The sequence below is a fragment of the Typopeltis vanoorti genome, chromosome 3 (genome assembly GCF_054136105.1).
Source record: "Typopeltis vanoorti isolate ZY-2024b chromosome 3, IOZ_Tvanoo_1.0, whole genome shotgun sequence".
NCBI lineage: Eukaryota > Metazoa > Arthropoda > Arachnida > Uropygi > Thelyphonidae > Typopeltis > Typopeltis vanoorti.
The window spans coordinates 77079223-77105912 of record NC_143551.1 but is presented as its reverse complement, the minus strand read 5'-3'; the positions used below and the strand labels follow the sequence as shown (position 1 = coordinate 77105912).

At 36.3% G+C, this 26690-nt stretch overlaps 1 protein-coding gene across 1 annotated transcript in view; it reads left to right on the top strand.

Annotated features, from left to right (window-relative positions):
• Positions 1 to 26690, top strand: part of LOC150108289 (BRCA1-associated protein) — a 257850-nt gene that overhangs the window by 4842 nt on the left and 226318 nt on the right. Inside the window, exon 2 of the mRNA XM_090415728.1 lies at positions 17445 to 17636. Within this exon, the coding sequence (XP_090271854.1) occupies positions 17445 to 17636 (192 nt within the window). The remainder of the gene's footprint in view (positions 1 to 17444; positions 17637 to 26690) is intronic.

Genomic DNA, 26690 nt, shown 5'->3' with positions numbered 1-26690 from the left:
CTTTTTTTAATCGATTTACTAAGGAAACCATTAATCTGTACTTTTATTGTACAATTTTTTATAAGCATTTCTTTTACAGGGTGTCCCAAAATTCACGCAAGAAGTAATTTTGATAGAAAACACAGGTTTTTAATTAAAAATTGTAATTTCTTATTGATTCATAAAGTATACAGTATAGGGTTATGCATGGAATAGCATATTGGGTAAATGGCCTCCATAGCCTTGCTGGCACATACGCACTCTTTTGTCGAAATTTTCCATGACCGTTTTGCATGAATGTGGCTGAATTTCGTTGATACAGCGCTCAATTTCCTCCTTCAAGGCATGGGCTTGTTGGCATAAACCTTAGACTTCAAAAAACCCCAAAGAAAAAAGTCCAACGGCGTTAAGTCACATGATCTGGGCGGCCAATTCTGATCACCAAAACAGGAAATTACACGACCAGGAAAAGACTCATGCATTAATTGAATTGTTTCTCGGTCTGTATGGCATGTGGCACCGTCTTGTTGAAACCACATGTCGTCCACATCCATATCTTGCAATTTAGGCACAAAAAACTGGATTATCATGTCGTGATAACGAGCACCATTAACTGTTATTGCCTTACCAGCCGCATTTTCGAAGAAGAATGGACCGATGATGCCTCCAGCCCAAAATCCACACCAAACAGTGACACGTTGTGGATGCATTTGTTTCTCAACAATCACTCGTGGATTTTCTGAACCCCAAATGTGACAATTTTGTCGATTAACGAAGCCATCAAGATGAAAATGAGCCTCATCGCTGAAGATTTTGTTCGAAAAATAAGCATCCACTTGTTGTTGTTCCATAATCCATTCAACAAACTCTCTTCGCCGTGTGTGGTCATTTTTAATAACCCTGAATTGTCAGCTGTCACGCTCTTTTTTTTTCTCGTTGGCAACACTTTACCGCACAAATGGCGCTAAATTTAAATCTTGCGTGAATTTTGGGACACCCTGTATAAGAGTATGCATTTTAATTCTGACATTGTATTCTTTAGCTCAGAACAGATATTGGTGAATACATAGTTGGAGTAATTACTTATAATTAAGAAAATGACATTCGATATTTCGACCTCTATATCAAGGTCATCATTAGGAAAAACATATATGCACGGTACACAGACACTACACAAAAGTAAGATAAATTTAAATACCTTGTTAATTGCTTACCCTAGCATGAACTCTGGGTGTTCAAAAAATAAAATAAAATATATAAAAAATATAAATAAATTAATAAAATAAATTGTGTATACATATCAGTATAATATTATACAGACGATAGAAAACAAATCTCTAAATAAATAAAAATAAAGTTTTATAGGAAAACTACATTAAACTTCATGACCTGCTCCACTATGACAGTAGCAACTTAATTCACTTGTTAACTGATGACCGCAACTCCGACGAGACCACGTGGTCGTAAACCTATCGTCGGAAACACTCACTGAAGAAGCCAAGAACGCCCTCAGTTTAGGACATAACTTTGCCGTCGCGCCCAAACAAATTCCTAAACTCGAAATTATGATGAAAGTAGAACGGGGTATCCACGATCTTCCGCCAGCAATGGCCAACAACGTGCGACTAGACATAGCAAGTATTATAAACAAAGCTAAGCCTCCAAAAAGTAATATACCACATAAGCAAATAACTGCCCTAAAAAAGTTATACAATAATAAAAATATTATTATTACAAAAGCCGATAAAGGAAATGCAACAGTTATCATGAATAAAGAAGAGTATAACAAAAAAATGCAAGATCTCATATGTGACAGTTCTACTTATCAAAGTATACATCGAGACCCTACAATGGCGCAAAAGAAAAAAGTCCGAAAATTACTAAAAAAAGTGACATCATGGCCCAAAGAAATCATCAAGAAAATAAAACCAATTCATGTGAAAACACCCCGCATTTATGGATTACCAAAAATCCACAAAACTAATGTTCCCCTACGCTCCATAGTTGATAGCATAGATAGTCCCACATATAAACTGGCCCGGCATTTAGCTAAGTCGCTTGCCCCTCTTACTGGCAACTCCTCTACTTTTGTCAAAAATTCTATCCATTTCAAAACACTGGTTAAAAATCTAATCCTAAAAAATTCAGACATAATGGTTAGTTTCGATGTCACCTCCCTATTTACCAATGTACCACTTATAGACACTCTTGAATTAATCAAGTCTAAATTTCCCCCAGATATTTTTGAATTATTTCAATTTACCATGAATGCAGGTTACTTTACATGGGGGGGGAAATTCTACAAACAGATTAATGGTACCGCTATGGGTTCCCCCCTCTCCCCCCCGTTAGCAAATTTTTACATGGAACACTTTGAAAACAAAGTACTTACCACAGCTACATACAAGCCACTAGTGTGGTTGCGCTATGTAGATGATGTGTTTGCCATCTGGCCCCATGGACAAGACACTTTGGATGCTTTTGTCACCTACCTAAACAGCCAACACCCCAAAATTCACTTCACAGTAGAAAAAGAATCAAATAACTGTTTACCATTTCTTGACACATTAGTCACCCGCCTTTCAGATGGATCACTATCTTTTTCTATTTACAGGAAGCCTACACACACAGGAAGATACCTACATAAACAATCACATCATCATCCAGTCCAACAGTACGGCATTTTAAAAACACTGACACACAGAGCCAGAGCCATTTGTTCTAACGATACAGCTCTGACCACTGAACTCCAGTACCTGCGCCATACGTTCTTAGCCAACGGCTACAATCCCTACAAAATAGAAAAAATACTACATAGGCCCATTACTTTGCCCCCCCCTAATACACAAGAATACAACATGACCATTTCTATTCCCTATATCAGAGGTACATCGGAAAAGATAGCCAAAGTATTGGTGAAACATGGCCTTCGCACCACCTTCAAGCCTCATGTCAAGCTGGCAACTCTGATCCGCTCACCAAAGGATAAACTTCACCCTTTAGCACACCCAGGAGTGTATGAAGTTCCATGTGACTGTGACTTGGCCTATTATGGGCAAACAGGAAGATCAGTGAACATCCGCCTGGAAGAACATGAAAGATACATTCGCTACTATTACTATGGCAAGTCGGGACTGGCAGACCACGCTTTGGACACTCCTTCACACAGGATTAGATGGAGAAAAACGAATGTGCTATTTAGGAGTCGTTATAGATCTGAAAGACTATTTTTTGAGTCAGCAATGGCTTTGAAGAATTCTCCCAACCTTAACAAATATGGTTGCATTAATTTGCCAAAAATTTGGGAGACGGTTATCCTAAGAAAAACTCCTGGATAACTGCTGCTTTTTTTTTTTTTTTTTTTTTTTTTTTCCCCGTTAGAGGGCGCCAAAAATAGGACTTTAGATCTTTTGTCTTTCTGCAATTATATTGTTTCACTCACTGTCGCGTTTACATGTGTGTTGTGCTCTGATGATGCTGATTTGAAAATCGGCGAAATATTAGCGTTAATAAAACATCCTTGTTGATAAAAGTGTTTGTGGTGTTGTTAATACCGTGAAAAAATAAGTAATGAATAACCAGCAACGCCTAAGCTTATCTGTTAGATTAGTGTTAACTGATTAGTTTGCAACCTCTGCCAGGTGTAACTCCAAATGATCCTGTTTCTTCAAAATAACTAATCAAACACTGCAAAGCACATGGAGATAGTGGATCTCATTGACATTTGTTCAGGCGAAGAAATTTGCAGAGTGCAGTAACAGCATTGCAGTTGATTAAGTAGTACAGCTTCATTAACGAAGCATGTTGAGGCAAGGTCAGGGGCATCACTGGACAGTATTAACAACCAGAACGAAGGGAGAAATCCTGGCAAATCTTTTTAAACTTTTCTGGCATCTGCTAAGCTGCACAGTGTGCAAATTCCATGCATTTGTTGTTTAAAATACCCCTGGTTGTGCATTTTGGAACTCTCCCCTCAATATCACTTCTATACAATGTATTCATGCAAAGTTTCGCAGTATTTGGATCACTGAGTGGTGCTCCACAAGGCCTTAAACAGGGATACTTTAATTTTGATCATCATGCATTTCTGCTTTTGTTTTTTTCTATTTCTCTGTTTTCTTTTTTAGCATTATATTATTATTAACAGCAGTGCTCCATGGAGTCAAAAGACTCATCACGTGAGGTACACAGTGTTGCATGCAAAGCCCATCAAACTGTGCATTTAAAATCATTCATTATATCCACATTCACAACACTGCCAGACAATATATGCCACGCACCAACTACTCTCTATGCAAAGAACCTTCTCCTTAGGAACTTAATCACATCCTCCTTATAAATTTTCAGGGATGTCTTGTTCTAGTTCCTTCTCCCATTCTGTGAAAAATTTCTTCTACATTAACCTGGTAACAATTCTTTACCAAATTAAATGTCTTAGTCATATCTTCTCTCTTCCTCCTATTCACAAGGCTTTGCAAATTCCATTCCCTCATTCTGTCTTTATATCCCATTCCAAAGATCATTTACCACCTTAGTCTTCTCTGGACTCTTTCTAATATATATCCTCATCACCATGATGAGGATATTTGGTATCCAGAAACACATGTTTCTGGAAACCAAAACAGAATTTTAAGTTCTAATAGAAATCTTTTATTTTTCTTCTGCTATATCATTTTTTTTAACCTTTTTTTTTCAACATAATGTTCTTTTGATGCATCATAAGATGCATCATTTCTGCCATTATCCCCACATGTTTTCTATTTTTTTCTATTTTATTATATCTTCTGCTATTTTATCTCTTTTATTGCAAACAAATGTTAGGGCATTATGTTAAGACATAGTAATTTGCATGCATTCCTTTGCATTTGTACATTTCTTTGTTGTGTTTATTGTATCAGAAATATATATGGAAATAGTAATTTCCATATATCTTGGCATTTTCTCACTCTCTCTCTCTGTGTGTGAGTTAACTACAGTTGACACTTGGAGAACGCAGGTTTGAACTGTGTGGATCCACTTATATGCAGTTTTTTCTGAATAAATATATTGGAAATTTTTTGGGGGATTTGCAACAATTTAAAAATCTTGCAGACTAACCGCATACCTAGAAATATCTAAAAAATTGAGAATAAGTTAGGTACGTCATGAGCGCCATATCCACACATCTATTGTAAAAAGGGTAAAATTATCAAACAAACAAAGATGCAGTATTAAATCATAACTGCATAAAATTAACTGTTATTAATTAGTTAAATTAATTAATTAGAATAAAATAAAAATTTTCTAATGATTCATTCATTAGTGTATAGGCTATGCTACCACGAAGCAGTCATATCAGTTGCTAGGCTACGATAAAGAATCATATCATTATCAATACATGAATCATTATACTTGTAAATAAATATGAATTTCTTTTTCATTTTTCATGTCTAGTATTAGTAATATATATATAACATCTACAGTGTTTTATATCATATAAGACAATATTGATGTAGGTACTGACAGACATATGATAAGGGCTGTCCCGTGGGTAAGAGGTGCACTTGTTTAAAGTTATATTTCAGTTTCCCCATAAAATAGAATTTGCAAATTAAAATTAAATTAATTTCAAGAAGTTTTATTTATGTGGTATATAAATACAAGATATACATATGTGTACATAAAAAGCATCTAAAAAATAAAAATTGTTGTTTCAATTATTACAAATGTAGGTACTGGCAGACATATGATCAGGGCTGCCCCGTGGCAGTTTTCAGCGTCCTCATAAAATAGAATTTGCAAATTAAAATAAAATTAATTTCAAGAATTTTTATTTATTTGATATATAAATACAACATATACATATGTGTACATAAAAAGCATCTAAAAAAAATTGTTTTTTCCATTATCACAAAAGAATCGCAACACAATTCAAACCTACTTTTGCACACCACTCATGAAGTGATACGTCAAAGCAAAGCTGCTAATTGGTTGTAGAGTTTACTGTTGAGTTTTTTATTACCTTACTGTTTATTTTAAGTCATGCAATCTGTGTAGTAAAGTTTTACTTCATGAATAAGAGCATGTATAAAAATTTACTCTTATTTATTGTCTTGAAATGATGCTCCTGATCAGGTGCCTTTGTATGGGGTAGACTCACGGGGAAGCCCCCCCCATATAATTCATCTTGTAAACAGACGATGTAAACTTATGATATCGATTAATACAGTACAGTACTGTAAATATACTTTCTCTTCTTATGATTTTCTATATAACATTTTGTTTTCTCTAGCTTATTTTATTGTAAAAATATAGTATATAATACATATATACTATACAAAATATGTGTTAATCGACTATATATGTTATCAGTAAGGCTTCTGGTCAACGGTAGGCTATTAGTAGTTAAGTTTTTGGGTAACCCCTGCATTGTTCAAGGGTCAACTGTATATTAATTTTCATTATTTACAGTTCTATGATCACTTAAATTTTTGAACTGTGTGATGTTTAGTTGTATTGTATTATATTATTATTATTGACACTTCCAAGGAGTCAGCGTAGGGAGATACTTCACACCATACAACCTACCATCTACACTATTTAATCCTCCATCTACAAATAATCCTATCTGCACACTGACTTTATGTTGAACTCATACACGCGAGGTTGGTTGATCAACCTATAGTACATTAGTACCGTATATGGGTAGTGGGTTGGGAAAGGAGAAACGTGTTTACATTTGATTTAAAAGCCTGTATATTGTATTCCTTGAAAATACATCAGGGGGAAGGCTTCTACAGCAGTAGCAGGGATTAAGGAGGAGAAAATGACTCATTCTGTGGGTTTCAAGGTGTACTGTGAGAGGTTGTTGGGCAGCAGCTGTACATGTTCCAATTGGCTTAGAACTGAGTGGGGGTATTATTGATGCCATTTCAGATGAACAGTTGCCCTGGAAATATTTATAGAATACACAAGTTGTAGAGACCAAATGTCTGTGTGAAAGTGGGAGGAGTGAGTTGATAAGAGATGGGTCATTTATCAATCTAATTACTCTCCTCTGTATTGAGTCAATCATTTTGAGGGAGCTTTTAGGGGCCCCTACTCCAAATGGCAAATTTGTGCTTTGTATAAGGTTAACAGCTGTTCAGAGGTGAAGTAATGTCTTGAGCCAAAAGAGAAATCCTAGTTTTTTGAAAGCTGAGTATGCAATGGACAGGAGAGGCTTGATGTCAGGGTAATTCCAAGAGGAGAAATCTCATTTTGTCTGTAAATTTGAGTGTTATCAAAAATAATACTAGGGGTGAAATGTTTTTTTTTTTCCGTGAGAAAGAACCGGGTTTTACTAGCATTGAAATTGACAAGGTTACCTGAGTCCCATTGGAGGATGTCTTGGAAATCAGAATTGAGGGCAGTGGTGGTGGTGGTTGATGTTCTGTAGAGTAAGATTTATCAAATGAAATGGAGGAGTGCAGTGTGCTGTCATCAGCAAAGCTGTGTGTTGGGTTGGAGATCAACTGAAGTAGGTCATTGATATACAGAAGGAAAAGGGTTGATGAGAGAACAGAACCTTGTGAAACCCCAGCATTAGTTGGATGGTGGGAGGATAAGGAACCATCTACCATCACACATAGTGTGCATCCAGACAGAAAGCTTGCAATTCAACTGCAGAAGTCCTGAGACAGTTCAAATGATGAGAGTTTGGTTTGCATGCCTTTGTGCCAGACCTGGTCAAAAGCTTTGGAGATATCAAGGACAACCACTTGAGATTCACCAAATTTCTCCATGGCATTTGTCCAGAGATGGATGATGTGTGATAGTAGGGCTTCTATTGATCGGCAGTGATGGAATCCATACTGGTGATTGCTTAATAGCTGGGTGCCTTCAAAGTAGTGTAGGAGTTGGGAATTGGTGGTTTTCTCCCTCACTTTTGATAGGACTGAGGTGAGTGAGATAGGGCAGTAGTTAGATGGCAGAGATTTGTGCCCTCCTTGGGAATAGGTTGAATATAGGTCAATTTCCATACTCTCTTACTCCACTGGCCAATGGAGCAACAGAGTATGTACAGGCAGCATAGGATAGGAGTCTGGTGCACAAACCTTCAGAACAATTGGAGGAATGTCATTGGGGCCAGGAGACTTTTTTGTGTCTAATTTAGACAATAGGTTTCTGCTCTCTTTCTGCCAAAAGTATATAGGGAGCATTGTATATTGGGTGGCTGAAATGGTTGGGGTGCATTTACCATTGTCAGTTATGTGTGCATTGGAAGCATAGTGTGAAGCCAGGAGATTGGCTTTTTCTGTGGGTGATGATACAATAGAGCCATTTGGGTATAGTAGAGATGGGAATAGTGTTGGACAAAACTTACAACCCATTCTTTGGCAAGAGACCAAAAGGCATGGCTGCCATTTGGGTAGGCTGCAAGTTTCCTGCTTTTTTCCTGTTTAAATTCTGTTTTGGAAGCATTGATAGTTTTCTTGCATCTGTATTGGGCTTGGGTATAAGCATTGAAGGAGGGTAGAGTTCTTGATGTAAGTCAGTTGTGGTATGCTTGATTTTTCATTTGTACAACCTTGGTCATCTTTTGGAGAACTAGAGTTTAGTTAGGGGACAGCATTTCAGAGAAGCGTGGGGAATGTATGTTTCCATGCCAGTGAGGATTACTTTGGTGATACATTTGGTGCATATGTTTGGATTGGAAGACTGGAAACAATAGTCCAACCATGGGAATGAGGCATAGAAGTCGCAGCTGTCCCACTTGGCACTGTTATAATGCCAAACTATTCTTGTATGAGAGTGGCTGTGTAAATATTGTTGCATGGGGGAGGAGATGAGCACTAGATTGTGGTCAGAATTACCCAAGGAGCTCGCTACATTCACAGTGTATTTAGAAGGGTCATTGGTGAGGAAGAGATCTAGGGTGTTTGGGGAGTGGTTCGGGTTATATGGTGTTCTGGTTGGCATGTGAACAGTTTGTGTAAAGTCGTTAGTGATGGCAAATGTTTCAGCATCTCTGCCTGCAAGATCTGTATAACTGGAAGAGGAAAGCCAGTTGGTGTTGTGGACATTAAAATATCCTAGGAGAATGATTTCACTGTTAGGAGAGAGGGTCTGGAAAAAATCAATTTTTAAGGAGAGGAACTTAAAGAGCTCAGAGTGGTTATTGGCATTAGGAGAGCAATAGAGACAGCAAATGAATTTGACTGAATGGGAAAGGGATATTTTCAACCAAAGAAGGTCAAAATTGGGCGATTCTAGGTTGGTGCTCTCTTGCAAGGTATGTCAGAGCAGATATATATGCTGATGCCACCCTTGGGTTGGAAGGAATTAAAGAGTGCATAGTTTGGAAGATTGAGATGGATAGTGTTGGGAGGGGGGGGGATGTGAGATTTGAGTTTCTGCTAAAAAGAGTAGGTGAGGTTTGGTGGACTGAAGACGGTAATAGACACTATTAATGTTGGAATTGAGGCCACAGATGTTAGTGAAGTGGATGTGCTAGGTTCTGTGGAACATGTTGTGTCCTGAATAGTTAGAAATTGAAAATTAAAATTTAATTTATTCAGGAACAACTACTTTTAATTATAGGCAGACAAATGTTGTGTTTTGGCATGGAAATTGAAATGTACATTATAACTTTAAGGCAAAACTGAAGAAATGTTTAGTCTAAGAAATGTGAGACTAAACCAGTTTAGTACAGAGTCAAATAAAGGGATTTATTTAAGGTTATTATTTAATTAGAGTATCCCATTCTATGTATTGTGCGAATGCAGGTTGAGTGTAAGCTATAGTCCAAATGTCACATTTTAGCCGTCCAGTACAACGTGTGGCCTGAGGGAAGGAGAATTTATTAGGAAAGCGAAGCTAGAACGCTTTCTCAGAAGAACGCCACGCGCAAGTGAATGAGTGCTGCGCGGTAAACAACATAGCTAAGCGTGAGAGACTCTGAGAAAGAAAGGGAAAATATAAGGGTCAAGCTCCCCCCACACGATGCTTTTTTGTTCCTGGTTCCTGCGCTCTTGGACGTTGGCTCTCCGTCTCTGCCAACGGGATGATTCCAGGTCGGCCGTAGACGGCATGAAAGGCTTATCAAGGTTCGCGAGACAAGGCTAGCTATCTCTTCATAACAGAATAGCTAAGCTATATTGTGTGACTGACGATTCCGATGTGTCCCTGCAGTTCCAGAGAAAGACCAGAGCAGCACACTGCCTTATTGTCCCGGAGAACCAGATCGTGCTGCTATCATATGTGACCTGAAGAACGGTAGCCCACAACGGTGCCTTGATGTCCAGACAAGGCTGAAGACAGAACAGAAAGTCATTCCATGGGATGGTAACATAGAATGTTAAAGTAGCTGATTTCCAATTAAAGATATGAGAGACTTTATAGGTTAATTTGTGAATGGACAAGTTGTAGAGAACTTTAGTGATTATCCCATTTGGCAGTAACCTGTCCCTGTTTGAAGAAGGTTTCCCTAGAATGGATCTGTATGTAAAATAACTTTGATACATTGTGAGATATGATTAGTGACCCTAGAGTGATTAATGATAAGATAATTTAAGCTGGAAATTTGTATGTTATAGAATCTCTATGGTCCAAGTTATGATTTATGTATTATAGTGTTAGTATTGATATCAGAATTTTGCTAGGAAGGTGATTAAGTTAATCATGTACCCTATACTTCCCATGTGTGTCTCTTAAGCCTTAATAAATATGTTTTATATCATTTGCCTGAATCCAGCCGATTCTATGAATTCAAATAGCCACTCATAAAATTACTACCGAACCTAGCGGGAGGGACATATGAATATAGTTTGATCTCTCAGGCTATGACTGCATATAAAACAAAGAGAAGTGAGAATAGTTAGATTAGCATTTGAAATTATGTTACTGTGTATTATTCTGAGATAGCCACCTTGGATAAGTCTTATCTATCTTCTGTATTGGCTGGTGCAGTAAAAAATAAATTCATCAATATTTAACAGGTGGACTGTCTCAGAGGACATAATTTTAGGGCCTTGTCCCATACATAGACAAAGCCCTAATATATGAAAGGATTGCACGTGACAAAATTTGGTAACGGCCTGAATCATAGTTTGTTTAAGAAAAGAGAGTGATAGCTGATTTATTTAACTTATTGGAAAACTATTATAGAAGCCAGAAAGGAAATAACTGTATGGGAGAGTGTAGAAAACACTGGTAAAGACAATAGTACGATAGAAATATATATAAGGTAGAAGAATGAACGATAACAATTGGCACAGATGATAGGACTTGTTTGAGTAAGGTTTTAGGTAAGAAGGATAGATTTAAGTAAACAACTATATTAAATCAAATAGACATCGATATAACTATAGACAAGATATAACAAACATATATTTGACTATATGTTTGTTATATCTTGTCTTGGAAAACTATTATAAGAGTCTTGCACATCTCCTATGCAGTGCCTCCATGGTGGCTGCTAGTGGTGTCACTTGATTTTTGCACTAATTTAGCTTGTTTGTAGTCATTGATCCAGCTGTTGTCGCCAGTTTGGAATTTTTCTTCAAGTTGTCTTTGAAGATGGTCCTTGTTCCCTCTGGGCAAATGTTATGTTAGGTCAAGCATGTATGTGCGATTGGGGGGAAAGTGTCCTTGTACTTTATTTATCACCATTATTAATTTGGATCTGCTTGTTGGTGTGTCACAGGTGACTTTCACAAGACATGGAAAGATCATTCCTTTCTTTCTTTTATTATGGGTCCGAAACGATGGCTTCTGATGATATATCTGGGATTGAAGTTGCATTCTCTTCATAATTTGCTGATGTCTTTTTTTAATGATTTACCATTACTGTGATGATATGATACTGAATCTGTGAACTAATAATATTTTTTCTGTAGAAAGTTTTTTCACTTGGTTATAATTTAAATTAAAAACTCCAAGAAATTATATTTTGTTTAATCCTTTATTATTATTATTGTACAGGCACTTCCATAGAGTCCAAAGACTCATCATGGGAGACCTAAACTATCACACAATTTATCATTCCTCTTCTTGAACCCATTAAGACAAAGCACTCGCAACTGATTCTGACAACCCATTCTATTCATTTACCTCTCTCCAAGTGAAAAATCTAGTCCTAACACTCCAGCTAACCACACTTTTACTAAACTTCCAGGGATGACCTATTATTCAGTTCCCTGTACAATCCTATAAAACCATTTAAGTAACTGAAATGGACATGCTACTTCTAGAACCCACACATCCACAATCTGCCCTCTTAGAGTGCATTCCACACACACCACTCACCATCTTGGTTACTTGCATCTGAATTCTCTCCACCACATTGGATGCACAACATCCAATGGAAACGTTGCCACCACTTGCTCCACCTTCAGGCTGGTGATGCTGAGGTGTAATTTCCTGCAGGCTCTGAAGATGGCCAATCAGATGGTGATATTTGGTCTTGCATATTTGCCTCCAACCACTGTTGTATGGTCCTCGTCTTGTGTACAGGGCCGAGTCCTGTCGGAAGGTCCACTGCCTATCATGAAATAAGGTGTTATTCAGAGGCCATATCACAGGTTTCATCACAGTGTCTTGATACACTCTGGTGGAGGTTTTGTTACCTTTCTCACAGAAATGCAACTTGGATGTTCCCTGATAAGTCACCCTCCCCACTAAACTATTACTGATGCAGGGTGATGACCTCTCTGAATCTTGGATGCTATGGCACGTGCTGTGTGACCATCCGAGGCATATACCTGATTGTTTTGGTGGTCAAACAACTCTTCAGTGGTGAAAATCTCATCTCTGAAGAGGATATCTGTGTCTGTTGTTCGTGTACCTGTGGTGAAGTGCCTTTGATTTTTATCACCCTCTGTTGCATAAGTTATGGTGTTAGGAAGTGTCCCATGGAATGATGATAGGCTCTCAGTACATGTTCTCTGCAAAACATTAATCTCTTGCGACATCACTTTCTGGTTCTCACAGGATTACAGCAGAAACATGCCTTCACAGCCCTCATAAGCTGTTGCATACTAACTCAGCAACAGCATTAGGATGCAACAACTTGGTCGACCTGTTCTTTGGGAGTCAGATACATCTCTTCTGTATCATTGTAATGGTTAATAGTCCAATACACCAACATCCTACTGATCCAGCATGTTTTTGGTTTGTTGAAAATGACAGGTGGATGCATTCCAACCTTGTGAACACAGTTCTCATAATCTCCTCGCTACATGTTTGCCCGTACAGTTAGACAACTCTCTATACTGATAAACATGTGAATGTTGGCGGCACTAATGGAACCAGGTTCACGCAATTCTGTGAGCAATGCAGGGATGTGTGGAAGTTGTAACAGTATTTATGGGAAGTCTGTGTGCATTCTTTTATATTTATGATTCTATATCAGAAATGTCTCATGTCACATTGTTATTTTTCATCATCAGAAAGTAATTGTATATTATGTAATAGTATGCTACACTGATTTCCACAAATTAAGGAACAGCAAAAAAATTGTTATAACTTGGGGGAGGGGGGTAACATACAAAAGTCAGGTACATTATGTAAAAAAAGTGATGATGACTAAGTTTTAATAATGGCAAACCATGAGCAGACATATAAATACAAAATTAATAATGGTAAAACTCACGTAAAAAATTATTTAATAGTATAATTTTCGCCTATGTGTCACAGGCATCTTCAGTACATTTTAAGCTCAAATTAAACAATAACTGACAATTCCAAAAAGCGCCACCTAAGTAGCTAGTGTAAGATAACTAAAAAGGTCAATAAATTCCTAACAAAAAAAAATTATATATACAATAAAAAGTTAGGAAAGATTAGCTGAATTATAAAATACTATCTCCCATAAAGGGGATAGATGTAAACCATCAGATCTGTTTAAGTTAGGAGAGTGAAGTAAAGTTTCACGTTTCTTTATAAAGCCGTTCCATGAGGAACCGACTTTTGTGAAGGACTCTTGTCTTTTTCCAATGAACTCTATGGCTAGTGATGATGGCATGTTCTGCAAGTCCAGACTGTTCAGGTTCAAGGTATTGAATATAAGACTGGTGTTCTTCTAGCTGAATAGAGGCAGATCTTCTTGTTTGTCCGAAATAAGATAATCCACAAGAGCAAGGAATCTGGTAAACACCTGGATAATTAAGATGTGGAAGCTTGTCCTTAGGAGAAGTGAGAAAGGTGGAGATTTTTCTGAACGGTCGAAAGGCAACAAAAATATTCAGTGGTTTTAAAACTTTTGCTATACGTTCACTAATGCCTTGTACATAAGGGATAGGAATATGCGTTATTTCTTCTGTATTTGAAGAGGAAGACATTAAAACTACTCAAAGCTCTTTTGATGAAGGAATTCTTATATCCATTAGATAGAAAGGAAGAAGTAATATATTGTAGTTCTTTCTGTAATAGATCGTCTGAAGAACAAAAGGAGTGGGCCCGATGAACCAGTGTTTTAATAGTTCCTGCCTTTTGACTGGGATGGTGATGAGATTCAGCATGGATATAATGGCCTGTATGAGTCTTCTTTCTATAGACTGAGAAATGTAGATTACCATCTGGTTGGTGAAGAATTAGATCTAAAAAGGCTAACTGCTTATTTGATTCTACTTCTGGGGTAAACTGGATCCTTGGAAAATTATACTATTAAATAATCTTTTTACGTGAGTTTTTCCGTTATTAATTTTGTATTTAAGTGATGATGAGTCTGATTACCATATGCAAATTGAGTGGCCTTGTCATTGGTATATATATAAATGATCTATGGCATAAAAGCGGACATTTTGGAGTGGTTTTCTATTTTAATGTAGAGTGAACAAGACATTTTGCAATAGCAAAAGTCTTGGATATGGTGATCACATTCCTTATTGAGGCACTTCGACATATCATTCCTTGATCTATAATGTATACAAATCATTCCTTGATCTATAACAAATTTCACTGATACCACTTATTATATGTGACTTCTCCATACTTTCCTTGAACCATTTCTTTTTCTCCTTATTCATCCCAGAACCTTCTTCAAATCTGTTTTCCTAGATCCCAGGTCATCTGCTTCAGTTTTTATCTACATATGCATTCACATTGTGTAAGTACCACATTTATTTTTTAAAATTTGCTCAGTCTCTGTCTCTCTCTCTCTCTGTGATTTGTCTTGTCATTCTCAATCTTCCAGTCTTTTCTAGAATAAATGCTAGGTTGTCTTTTATTATTATTTTCTTTGCCTTCATGGAGTCACTCACTCTATGGATGTCGTTGACCCCATGGAGTGAGTAACTAGCATTGGCCCGAATCATTGTGCAAGGTGAATGCTAGTTCACAATGTCTATTGTGCAACCTTTAAACTCAACTCATTCACTGTTTGTACTTTCACCACGCTCTCAAGCAATGCATTCCATCCTCCTACCACTCTCCATGCAAAACACATACTTATTATTACCATCCAAAAAAATCATCTAGGGTGTTCCTTTGTCATATACACCAGCTCATCATACTGCATCTTAAATGCATGCAAATTCTCTGCAGACATCACACTCTCAGGCAAGGCATTCCAATCATTCACAACTCTGCATGCAAAAAAAAACCCGCTTTTCAATCCCTTGTTCACATCCTCCTGATACCGCTTCCAGCGATGACCTCTTGTTCTCCCCGATATCCGACTATTTTATGATAAACCTCTTCAACATTGATCCTATAAACCCTTTACCAGCTTGTATGTCTCTATCATATCACACCTCTTCCTCCTATTCACTAGACTCTGTAAATTGTATCGTCTTAACCTTTCCTTATATTCAATATTCCAGAGATCAGATAATTACCTTAGTCAGTTGCCTCTGGACTCTTTCCAACATCTCTTCATCCTTTTAAAAATGAGGTGACCAAATCTGTGCATAGCAGTCCATGTGTGGCCTAATCAAAGCCTTATTACAATGGAACAAGAGTCTCCTTGCTTCTACAAATCAGTGTCCTCCACATCATTTCCAGATTTCATTCTGTTGTCCTCACAAATTTGGCAATGTGTCCTCTTAATTTTGGATCGTTATCCACCATCACCCCAAGATCTCTTATTTCCTCCACCTCCAACAATATATCCCCATGAAGTGTAAATTCTGTAAAACTCGATGTAGCTTGGAAGTACCAAAGTGCTTTACATCGATTTTTACAGAGGTCAAGTCTCATGAGATTGTTACAAAAATAACCTTGTATGTCTCTATATATTTTATGCTAAATATTAATGTAAATAACCCTATGGGAATTGACTGTACTTACTGCTTTAACAAAAATTTCTAGAATGAAAAAAAAACAAAGGCAATTCTTTGCCATGAACACTTTGTATAATAGCTATGTATAAGGGCACATGAAAGTTGTTTGCGAGCTCTGCACATAAACAACCTTCGAAGTCAGTGTCAAAGAGATTGGCAAATGATCTATGGTATAAAAGCGGACATTTTGGAGTGGTTTTCTATTTTAATGTAGAGTGAACAAGACATTTTGCAATAGCAAAAGTCTTGGATATGGTGATCACATTCCTTATTGAGGCACTTCGACAATCTCATTTTGACCTCATGTTTTTGATTCTTGTCTTCATGTACCCATTTTTTACTAAATGAAACTATTTATAATTTTTGTGGGTGTTTCTTTTACATCTCATATCATACTGCTTTTCATAAAAGTACTTTGCTTAAAAATTCATCATACAGTTTTTGAACTATCATGATTTTCCTCTTCCTTAATTTATGGAAACCAGTGTTGTTCAATCCAGATTTATTAATATATAAGTTAAGCAACAATGGCTTAAGTACAAATCCCTGTAATACTGATCAGATTTCTTCTCTTGCCACTTCCATACATTACTTCCCTGATACCTCTCAGTTAGCCTCTTGTATACATGTCACAACCCTATTTTGCATACTCGTTATTTTGTATAATAACCTGTCATGTGGAATTCTCTCAAATGTTTTATGTATAATCCACAATCCAGAATTATCATGATATATTTATTCCCTGTAATCAATTCTGATGTTGTTGCTGCATTATACAGTGGGTGTAGATTGCTAAAGCTAAATCTGCCTTTAACAAAACCATTCTGTCCTATATAGAGGATTAAGATGTTTCTACCAACCTCTGGATGTCGATCCTGATTAGCCTTTCTTGTCTACTTTAATGAACAATCCAGAAATGCTGATTGGTAATTGATTGTTTCTGTTCCACTATAAAATGGAATTATCTTGCTTTCCTTCAGCTCATTAGGAATTACTCTGGTATTGAGTCTCAAGTTGCATAACCAAGTTCAGAAGCACTGCTAATTCTCTTGAATATTCCTTCAGCATCCTTGCTGATATACTATCCAATCCCACTGCTACGTTTGAATGATGTTTAGAAAAATATTTTGGATTATATATAACTATGTACATGTAGTTAGTTTATTTCATACATAAAAAAAAAGTAACTGTAGATCAATAATTTATATCTGATTTATTTTTAAGCTTCAAAGTTGAAAAGGAATATGTCTTTATTGGAGTCATGTCAAGGATCACAGACAGAAAAAGAAACCAGTAAAGCTGAAAAAGATCTGTCTCATGGGGATGAAAACAGTATAAAAAATGAAAATTTGCAAAGGAAATACAGGGGATCCCGTGAACTCCGTGAAATAACTGTAGAAACTCTTACTGATGTTGGTAAGTACATTTTTCTTGCATCTTCATCTTTTCTCTAATATGTTAGGCTTAGTGACCTATCATACCAAGAAACTCGCCTTTATGGATGGCTAATTAGTGCTATGATAGAGCAGTTAATCCCATCTTCATTGTCTATCACTTTTGTGTATTGTCCATTCTGGTTATCTGTCTTGTGGAATGACAAAAATTAGTTTCACCTATTCATATGAGGCTGGTTAACTCACTACAGTTGAAAATTCTTATAAAGGCTCTTCACGTCCTAGATGGGATTTAGACTCATGTCTTTCTAGTTTTTATTACTAGCTGAACTAAGGAGGCTCTTTCTTCTTTCATTGTTTCTTTTTATTGTACATTATTTAATATGATGTTACAGATAATTTCCTTAATGTGGTGTTTGATGGCAAATATTGTTTTATTCTGTTGTAATAAGTAGTGCAGTCCTTGTTGGTTTTGTGAACTGACAGTTAAGGTTTGAAATAATGTAGAACACCTGTTAAAAGGTTGTAGTTAATCCTGGCATCAAACATCTGTTTTGCTATTCCTCTCTCATTCTCTTTAAGTGATCATAGTTGAAATTAGCTCTCCTCACACATTCCTGAATGCTAACAATGTCATGTTCCTTCCTAATAGCATCTTTTTTAAATATGATTCTGCCATTGGTACCATCTGTTCACTATTCTGATTTTGCTCAGAATGCTAAAGTCCTTAGCCTTTGATCAATTCTTATTTCTAACTCAGATCCATAAGTTAAAATTGATTTTGAAGACTGTCTTGTATATTGCTAGTCTAATCTTTTGGTTAACTTCTCTCTTAATCCATATAAATTTATTCAGTTGGCTACCCACCATACGAGCTTTAAAAAAAAACAAAAAAAAAACTGTTGCCTATTCATATGTTTAATTTGCTATTTTCACTAAAAACAGTGCCTAAATAGCTGAATATTTTACTTGTTCAATATGAAGTTTTCTATGTCCCTGCCTATTTTCATAATTTGGGTCTTTTTATTGCTGATTTTCATGCCAAATTTGTTACATTTATTCAGTTTAATTAAGGAATCTGCAGACTTGTACTGGATTTATTTAAGAGTATAAAATCATCTGCATAAAATAAAGAGCTGAGATCAACATAGCCAATTGCCAATTTTGATATCAGGTTTGATTTTTTTTTTTTTAGGGGGGGATTTTTTCCCTTCAAGAGTATCACAGATATTTTTAATGCTACTTTTCATATTAGATAATGTTAGATACTTATAGAGCAGGGCCATGCAGTTATGAGGGTGAAAAAACTCATTAACATGGCTCTCACACAGTCTCTTGTCCATATGTGGTTTTGACAGTGTCCTTGCATATTGCTATACTAAGATTCTCTTTCTTAGCATGATCTGTCAGAGTAAATAATCAGAATTATTTGTTACTTGGTTGAAAAGCCTTCTGATGCATTATCATCAGGTTCAGGCTTTTGTACTATTTAGCAGCCAGCCTGCAGAACCTTTACTGCTCTATCCTCAGATGGAGGAGGTACTGACTACTTAGTTAATTACACTGTCTTGAGCATGTTCAGGAGTATGTTATCTGAAAAGCAGGGTTGATGGAAACTATAGATTCTACTCTGGGACAGTCGCTTTTCGATAAATATAACTGGCTGATGCAGAGGATATAAAAAATTGCACCATTTATTTCAATTTATTGTTATGAACATTATTTAATTTAATTTATTGTTATTAACAACTTTTTAATAAGCAACAACATAAAATTTATTTTAAAAACTTATCTGGTGTTGTCTGTCGTGTCTTTGAATTAGTCATGAATAAATTGCTCATACTCATAATGCCTTTTGAAGTTTGTTGCACACCGTGACAAAGTATTTGTAGAGAGCTTCTTGCATCTGGGCATTGGTTGGAGGAGCTTCTAAAATTCGTTCTTCTATACTTCTATTAGGTCACTTTCTTCTATTAGTTTAAAGTTCTCATTGGAAGCAGTTATCAATATCCATCCAATTTTCAAATTCTTCTTTTGACATACCATCTGAGATTTTGTCAAAAATTTCATTTGCAAGATATTCAAATCTTTGAAAGAAGGAATTTCAAAATTTGTCTTAAAAAATCCACCTTTCTAGAAGCAGTTTTCAATAGTCTTCCCTGAGACTTGCTTCCATGACATTGCTACCAAATGCAATGCATCAAGAACGGAAATCTTTTTTGCAGTTGCATTTGCATCAGATTGGTCTTTTATATAATCAAGTTCAGCTATAATTCTTGCATGAACCTCCTTGCGATAATAAGCTTTAAAAGCTTGTATGATGCCTTGGTCACATGGTTGAATTAACAGTCGTGTTTGAAGGCAAGAAAATTATTTTGTTCTTTAATGATAAATTGTGTGTGCAGTGCAGTTGTCTACTAACAAGACAATTTTTTGCTTTAATTTAAGATGCCACTTAACTAACCAATTGTTGAAAATGTTATTAGTCATCCAAGCATTTGCACTAGAACAGTAGTCAACAAGCAAACTTTTGACACCTTTTAAAACAAAGAGGATTTGTACTTTTTCCAATCACTAGGAGCTCTCATTTCTCACCTTTTTTCTTTGTTGTACTAATATGTTGTACTGTCACTCGCTGTTTTGAAGATTTAAATTCTTTAGTACTTTCATTTTTAAACAAATAAGTATTCTTGGGCATTGCAAGAAAATAGAGTCCTGTTTCGTCTGCATTGTAAATATCCTCAGGAGAATATTCAGCAATAATTTTTGGCCACTCGATCTTAATCCACGCATTAGCTGATAAAAAATCAGCACTTTTTTTTTCTTAACCATGAATACACTTGTACACGATATTCTTTTGCTTTTTTCACCTGTTAAACCATCCATGAGTTGCGGTGAAATTTTCTTTGCCCATTGTTTTTGCAAGTTCTGCTTTTTGACACATCAAAGGCCCATTAATCGAAGCATTCTTTTCACAAACATTACTAAAGCAAATTTTTAATGCTGATTCAACTTGAATATCCTTACGAGATCGGGCTTGCTTCCAATCCATGTTCTCTTCAGTAAGAGCTGAAGTTTCAATGTTTGATCAGTTTTTTAAGATCTTACACAAGAGTGGTTGTGAAATTTTTAAATGTACAGTCGCACTACACTGCCTCATTTTAGGCAACTTATCATAGCACTCCAAAATTCTTTGCTTTTCTTTAAAAGATAAATCTGTACGTTTTTTACTTGCTTCTGCCATAATGCTAAAAAATGAGCTGTTTAAACAAGCACTTAAAATCAAATTCACTTACTGAAAGAGAGCACGAAAATTAACTCAAAAAATCACAATTAGACTGTATTTATATTCCCTTACATTTGCCTGAAAGATTTAAGATTTACGGAAGATTAAAATTAAAAAAAAAAAAAAAAAATTAAGATTACCCACCTGCATTTGCCTGGAAGATATCAGAATAAAGGAAAATTAACAAAAAAATTCAGATTTCGACAAATGTTCTTTGTCAAATATTGTGCTGATTAATCCTTATTTCTTAGAATTCTGAGACACAAAAGGCTAAACATTCGAGGATTTTGATAACAATAACCGGAACTTTGATTATAATAGATGGATTATTTTTATTTATTTTTAAATGGTGTGTTTTGGGACCAACTGATTTTGATAACAATAGCTATCACAATAAGCAGATTCTACTGTATACTGTATTAGCCATTTCAGGTCTATGATAAGTAAATATCTGGTGTTTCACTGGGCACTGATATCGTCTAGTTGGCATTTCAAAACTTCAACTAGGGAGGGTATGCTTCTAAGGTAACAATAAGCCCAAAGTGTTTGTGGAAAGAACCTACACTACAAGAGGACAGAGTTGGCTTGGCCGGGAAAGGCTGTATATTGCACATCATCAGCCCATTAGTGGTTCATTACTTATACAAAATAGCAAAACATGTTTCAAACAAAAATAACAGAAAAAGATACAGATGTAGTTTGCTTGATGTAATTAGGAGCTTTAGGAGATTCAGAGGAAGACTGATCAAGAAAGTTGCTGATAGAAAACTAGTAAATATATGCTAACTGAAGTGGTTTATCACAATATATGATACTGCTCTTTTAAGGGTATATGCCATTAAATGTTAATGAACAATTTAGGTTTATAAATATCTACTTAATTTTATTATATAGGAAAAACACACCCCAGAAATTGAGCAAGCAAGCAACAATAATCAGAACATGGATCCATCTTGGGCACAGATTCCTCTTCACAACTCTAGCGATGAGACAGAATGAAACTCCATAAATCACAGAGCAAGAGACAGAGAGAGAGAGATGGTCATATAATTTTTCCCATCTGTAGAGAGGTAAAGGCAGAATCAATTCTCTTTACAATTCGCTCCACGTTAAACACTGATCTAGAGCTTCTAAGAGTGCTTTTGTTCACATACCAAAGGATCATAACTAAGATGAAAAGCCAAACGGCTATTTTTCTGGTGAGGTTGATAAGTTGGGTGCAACTGTCTCTGGAACTTGGAAGCTTAACGTACCAAAGGATCATTAGGTATTTTGATGAGCGCTGTTCAGAATCTCCCACTTTGGGCAAAAAATATTTGGCCACATGGTGTTTTATTTTATTTTTGTTGCATATAGTAGAGACAGCTGTTGATGTCGAAGCAACAAGAGTGGTTCGTTTGTCTTGATGTACGAGGGCTGTTTGAGTCCGTGCAGAGTCAAAGAGATGGTGTCACCAGTACGTATCGAGATTATTTTTAGTTGCTGGCAACTGTTGGAGGATGACACACCAAGTTTCAGTCAGATTGATCTATTGCTCTGTGTTTGGCGTTCATTTGAATCAATCAAGTACAGACAGCCCTCGGTTTACGCTGGTTCAATTTACACCGATTCACAATAACGCTGGTTGCCTGCGCATGCTTTCTTACTGTAGTGTGGTTGACTGAGAAATGACACCAGCAGGCACTCTCGTGTTTGAGTGTTTACCAAGCTACTACGACATATATGTATCAAATCTAGATTTAATGTTGAATCTACCAAATTGTTCTATTTAATTTTTTTTACGTACATACGTATTTAAATTGATAAAGTACGTAATTGCATACCATGTCTGATAATAGAAGTGCAGAAAAATTAGCAGAACTTGGTGTTAAGAAGGCGCAGAAATCAATCACACTTGAAAAGAAGATGGAGGTGATTCGAAGAATGGAAGATGGGCAGACACGTGCTAATGTTTGTTAATGTGAACTTACCTCGATCGACTATTACTACAATTATAAAAAATGCAGATAGAATAAAACAGTCTGTGCAACAATCTACGGCAGCACTAAATACAAAACATGTACATTAATAATGTACATTACATTATTAAGGGTAAACTTCATGAAAAAATGGAAAAATTATCATTATGGGTGGATGACTTGAATCTGAAAAACATTCCTCTGATGCAAGCTGTTATAACTGAGAAAACAAAAACAGTTTTTGAGGATCTTAAAAAGACAGATGGAGACGAAGAAACATTTTTAGGAAGCAAAGGTTGGTTCATGAAATTTAAGTCTCGAAGTAAGTGTCACAGTGTCAAATTATGTGGTGAGGTGGCAAGTGCAGATGTTGCGGCAGCGGCTGCTTTTCCTAAAGAATTTCAAGATTGTGTAGAACAAGGAAGTTATCCTCCTGATCTCATTTTTAATGTTGATGAGACTGGGTTCTACTAGAAAAAATTGCCATCACCCCCCTTCATTTCCTGTGAAGAACGTTCTGCTCCAGGTTTTAAAGCTGCAAAAGATAGACTTACGCTTTGTTGGGTGCAACTGTCTCCAGAACTTTGAAGCTTAAACAAATGTTGGTGTATCATTCACAGACACCATGCACCTTCAAGGGTCTAAAAGCCATGCTGCCAGTCTATTGGAAAGGGAACAAGAAAGCTTGGGTTACACAAGGCGTTTTTATAGATTGGTACACAAATTATTTTTGTCCTACCGTGCTTCGCTTCTGTAAAGAAAATGATTTGCCAGCCGAGGCATTGCTTCTCTTGGATAATGCCCCCTGGACATCCTCAAAACCTTGCTGAAGTAAGAACACCATTGGATGTCAAGGTTGTTTACATGCCCCCAAACACAACATCGCTTTTGCAACCGATGGATCAGGGGATTATATCAATCTTCAAAGCCTATTACTTCCATATAACATTTATGGAAATGGTAAAAGTCTTGGACACTTCAGGAAAAACTATTAAATACTATTGGTGGTCATTCGATATTTTGAAGGGCATTAACAACATCGAGGCAGCTTGGAACGACGTGTCAGCAAAGTGTTTAAAAGGAGCATGGCGAAAACTTCTTCCAGCATTTGTGCACGACTTCAAGGAATTAGAGCAAGAGGAGAATGTTATTGAAGATGTTACCAAGCTTGCGCGAGAGGTGGGATTGTACGATATTACAGCTGAAGATGTGACAGAAGTCTTAGAGAGCCATGATAAACCTCTTTCCAATGAAGACTTAAAAGAATTAGCCGAACAATTAAGTCAACATCCAAAGGAGGAGAAAGAAAACGAAGAAGGTCTTCTGAGAGATATGAAAAACGGCCGATTTACAGTGTATCCTTGCTAGCATGGAGACATTGACTGATGAACTCTGCGAAATGGACCACGATTGGGAACTGAGTGCGAACATAAAAAGGAGTATAATCACATCTATTTGACCTTACACTGAACTCCTTAAAGAAAGAAAAAGAAAATCTAGGCAGTTAGCACTGGATACCTTTTTTTTTAAAAAAATGTAGGTGATCCGAAACCAGTAATTTCAACATAGAAATATATAATATCTTTTTGAAGTTTCATATTTTTTGTATATAATTTTGTTTTGTTTTCGTTATTAATAATTTTATTTTAACAAATATATATGTATGTATTATCAAAGCTTTAAATATAATAATGTTACACATACTTCATGTGCATATTTTTTGACTGCACGGAACATAACTTCATACCTCTAATTAAAATTGGGTAAGTTTTACACCGATTTGGTTTACGCCTGTTTTTTCAGGAACAGAACTGAGGTGTAAACTGAGGGCTGCCTGTACTGTGATTTGTGAAAAATGGATGAGAAAGAATTTCGTGTAGTGATTAAACATTATTTTTTGAAAACGGCTCAGGAAACCAAAGCTAAGCTTGATAAATATTATGGTGAGTCTGCACATGCGATTAGAATGGTTTATAAGTAGTTTAGTAACTTTCGAAGTGGCCATATGAGCACAAGTGACGCTGAACATTCTGGATGCCCTGTTGAGGTCACTACTCCAGAAATTATTGAAAAAATTCATGATATGGTGATGGATGATAGAAGAGTGAAGGTGTGTGAAATTGCTAAGGCTGTGGGCATCTCAAATGACCGTGTACATAATATTTTACATGATGAACATTTACATGTGAGAAAACTATCTGCAAGATGGGTGCCAGGTTTGCTCACACTGAACTGTTGCAAGGACAGATTGAAGCTGTTTCAACAGAATCCAGAGGAATATTTGCATCTTTTCATAACAGTGGACGAAACATGGATTCATCACTACCAACCTGAGACCAAGGAACAGTTTAAACAATGGGTTGCAAGTGGGGAATCTGCACCAAAGAAAGCTAAAACTGTTCCTTCAACAGGAAAGGTTATGGCCACCGTCTTCTGAGATGCTCGTGGCATAATCTTCATAGACTTCTTGGAAAAGGGCAAAACAATTACTGGAGTGTATTATGCATCTTTGCTGGATCTTTTAAATAATGAAATAAAGGAAAAACGACCACACTTGGTGAAAAAGAAGATTCTTTTTCACTACAACAATGAACCCCCCCACTTTTCCAGACTTGATTCCCTCAGACTACTATCTGTTTCCAAACATGAAAAAATGGCTGGTAGGAAAGACATTTTCATCAAATGACGAGGTGATTGCCGAAACAACTGCCTATTTTGAAGAGTTAGACAAATCATACTATACTATATGGATGGGATCAAAAAATTCGAGGATCGTTGGATTAAGTGTATAGACCTCAAAGGAGACTATGTTGAAAAATAAAAAATGTTTGTCCCAAAAAAATTATGTTGTCTTCATTTTTGCATGGACTTATCGAACAACCCTTGTATAGACTAGAGATCGGTGAAGTTTGAAATTCTCCAGTTGCAGCTCTTATGACCTGATGGTGTATAGCAGGGGTGGTCAACCTTTTATGTTCCATGCGCCAATTTTTTTCACATACAAGTTCAGATGCGCCACACAACAACTCTTGTGCCCTTAGAAACTCCCTGTAAAAATATGTTAATATAGACATATTTAATATAGACATCGTATGTCCAAATCAAGCATCATCAATCCAAAAATGGATTGAACATGTAAAACCAAATGGCCAACACCCGACATCCTAAACAAATACTAAAATATAAGCCAGTTAGAAAGAAAAGACAGGGTAGACCTCAAAAAAGGATATTGGATGGATAATGAGACCGGAACAGACCAATATGGTCTATACCCGTAATTAGTGTTATGATGATGATCATATGTCTTTTATTATGAGAAAGCACTTTCACAAACAATGCACAACAGTTTTCCTTACTGATTTGCTTTAAATATAAACTAATTTTCCCACTGTTCATTGAATTCACACTTACTACCACCTTTTTTTTTTTTGCTCATTTTCTTTTGCACTGTGATTGGTAATTGAATGTAAAAACAAGGCTTAATTTTCAAAAAAGTACCAAACTGCAAATGTTTACAAAGGACAAACAAAGTACATCTCTGTAGTGCAGGAGCATCAATTGTAAACAGACTAACAAAAATCTGTGATGCACCACTGTTGCCCACAATTAGCACCTCAAGATCAAATAAGCGAATGTGCAAAAGGTGTACAATAAAATCACTAAAAATAATTACTAAGTTTTAGCTTTTTTTTTGTTTTTCCTATAGATCCGTTTTTGGTTAATATTTTTTGCATAAGTAGTCTTACTTTATTATCACTGGGGGTCCAATGCACCCTCTAATCATCCAGTACACCATAGGTTGGCCATCCCTGGTGTATAAGGTCCAACCATT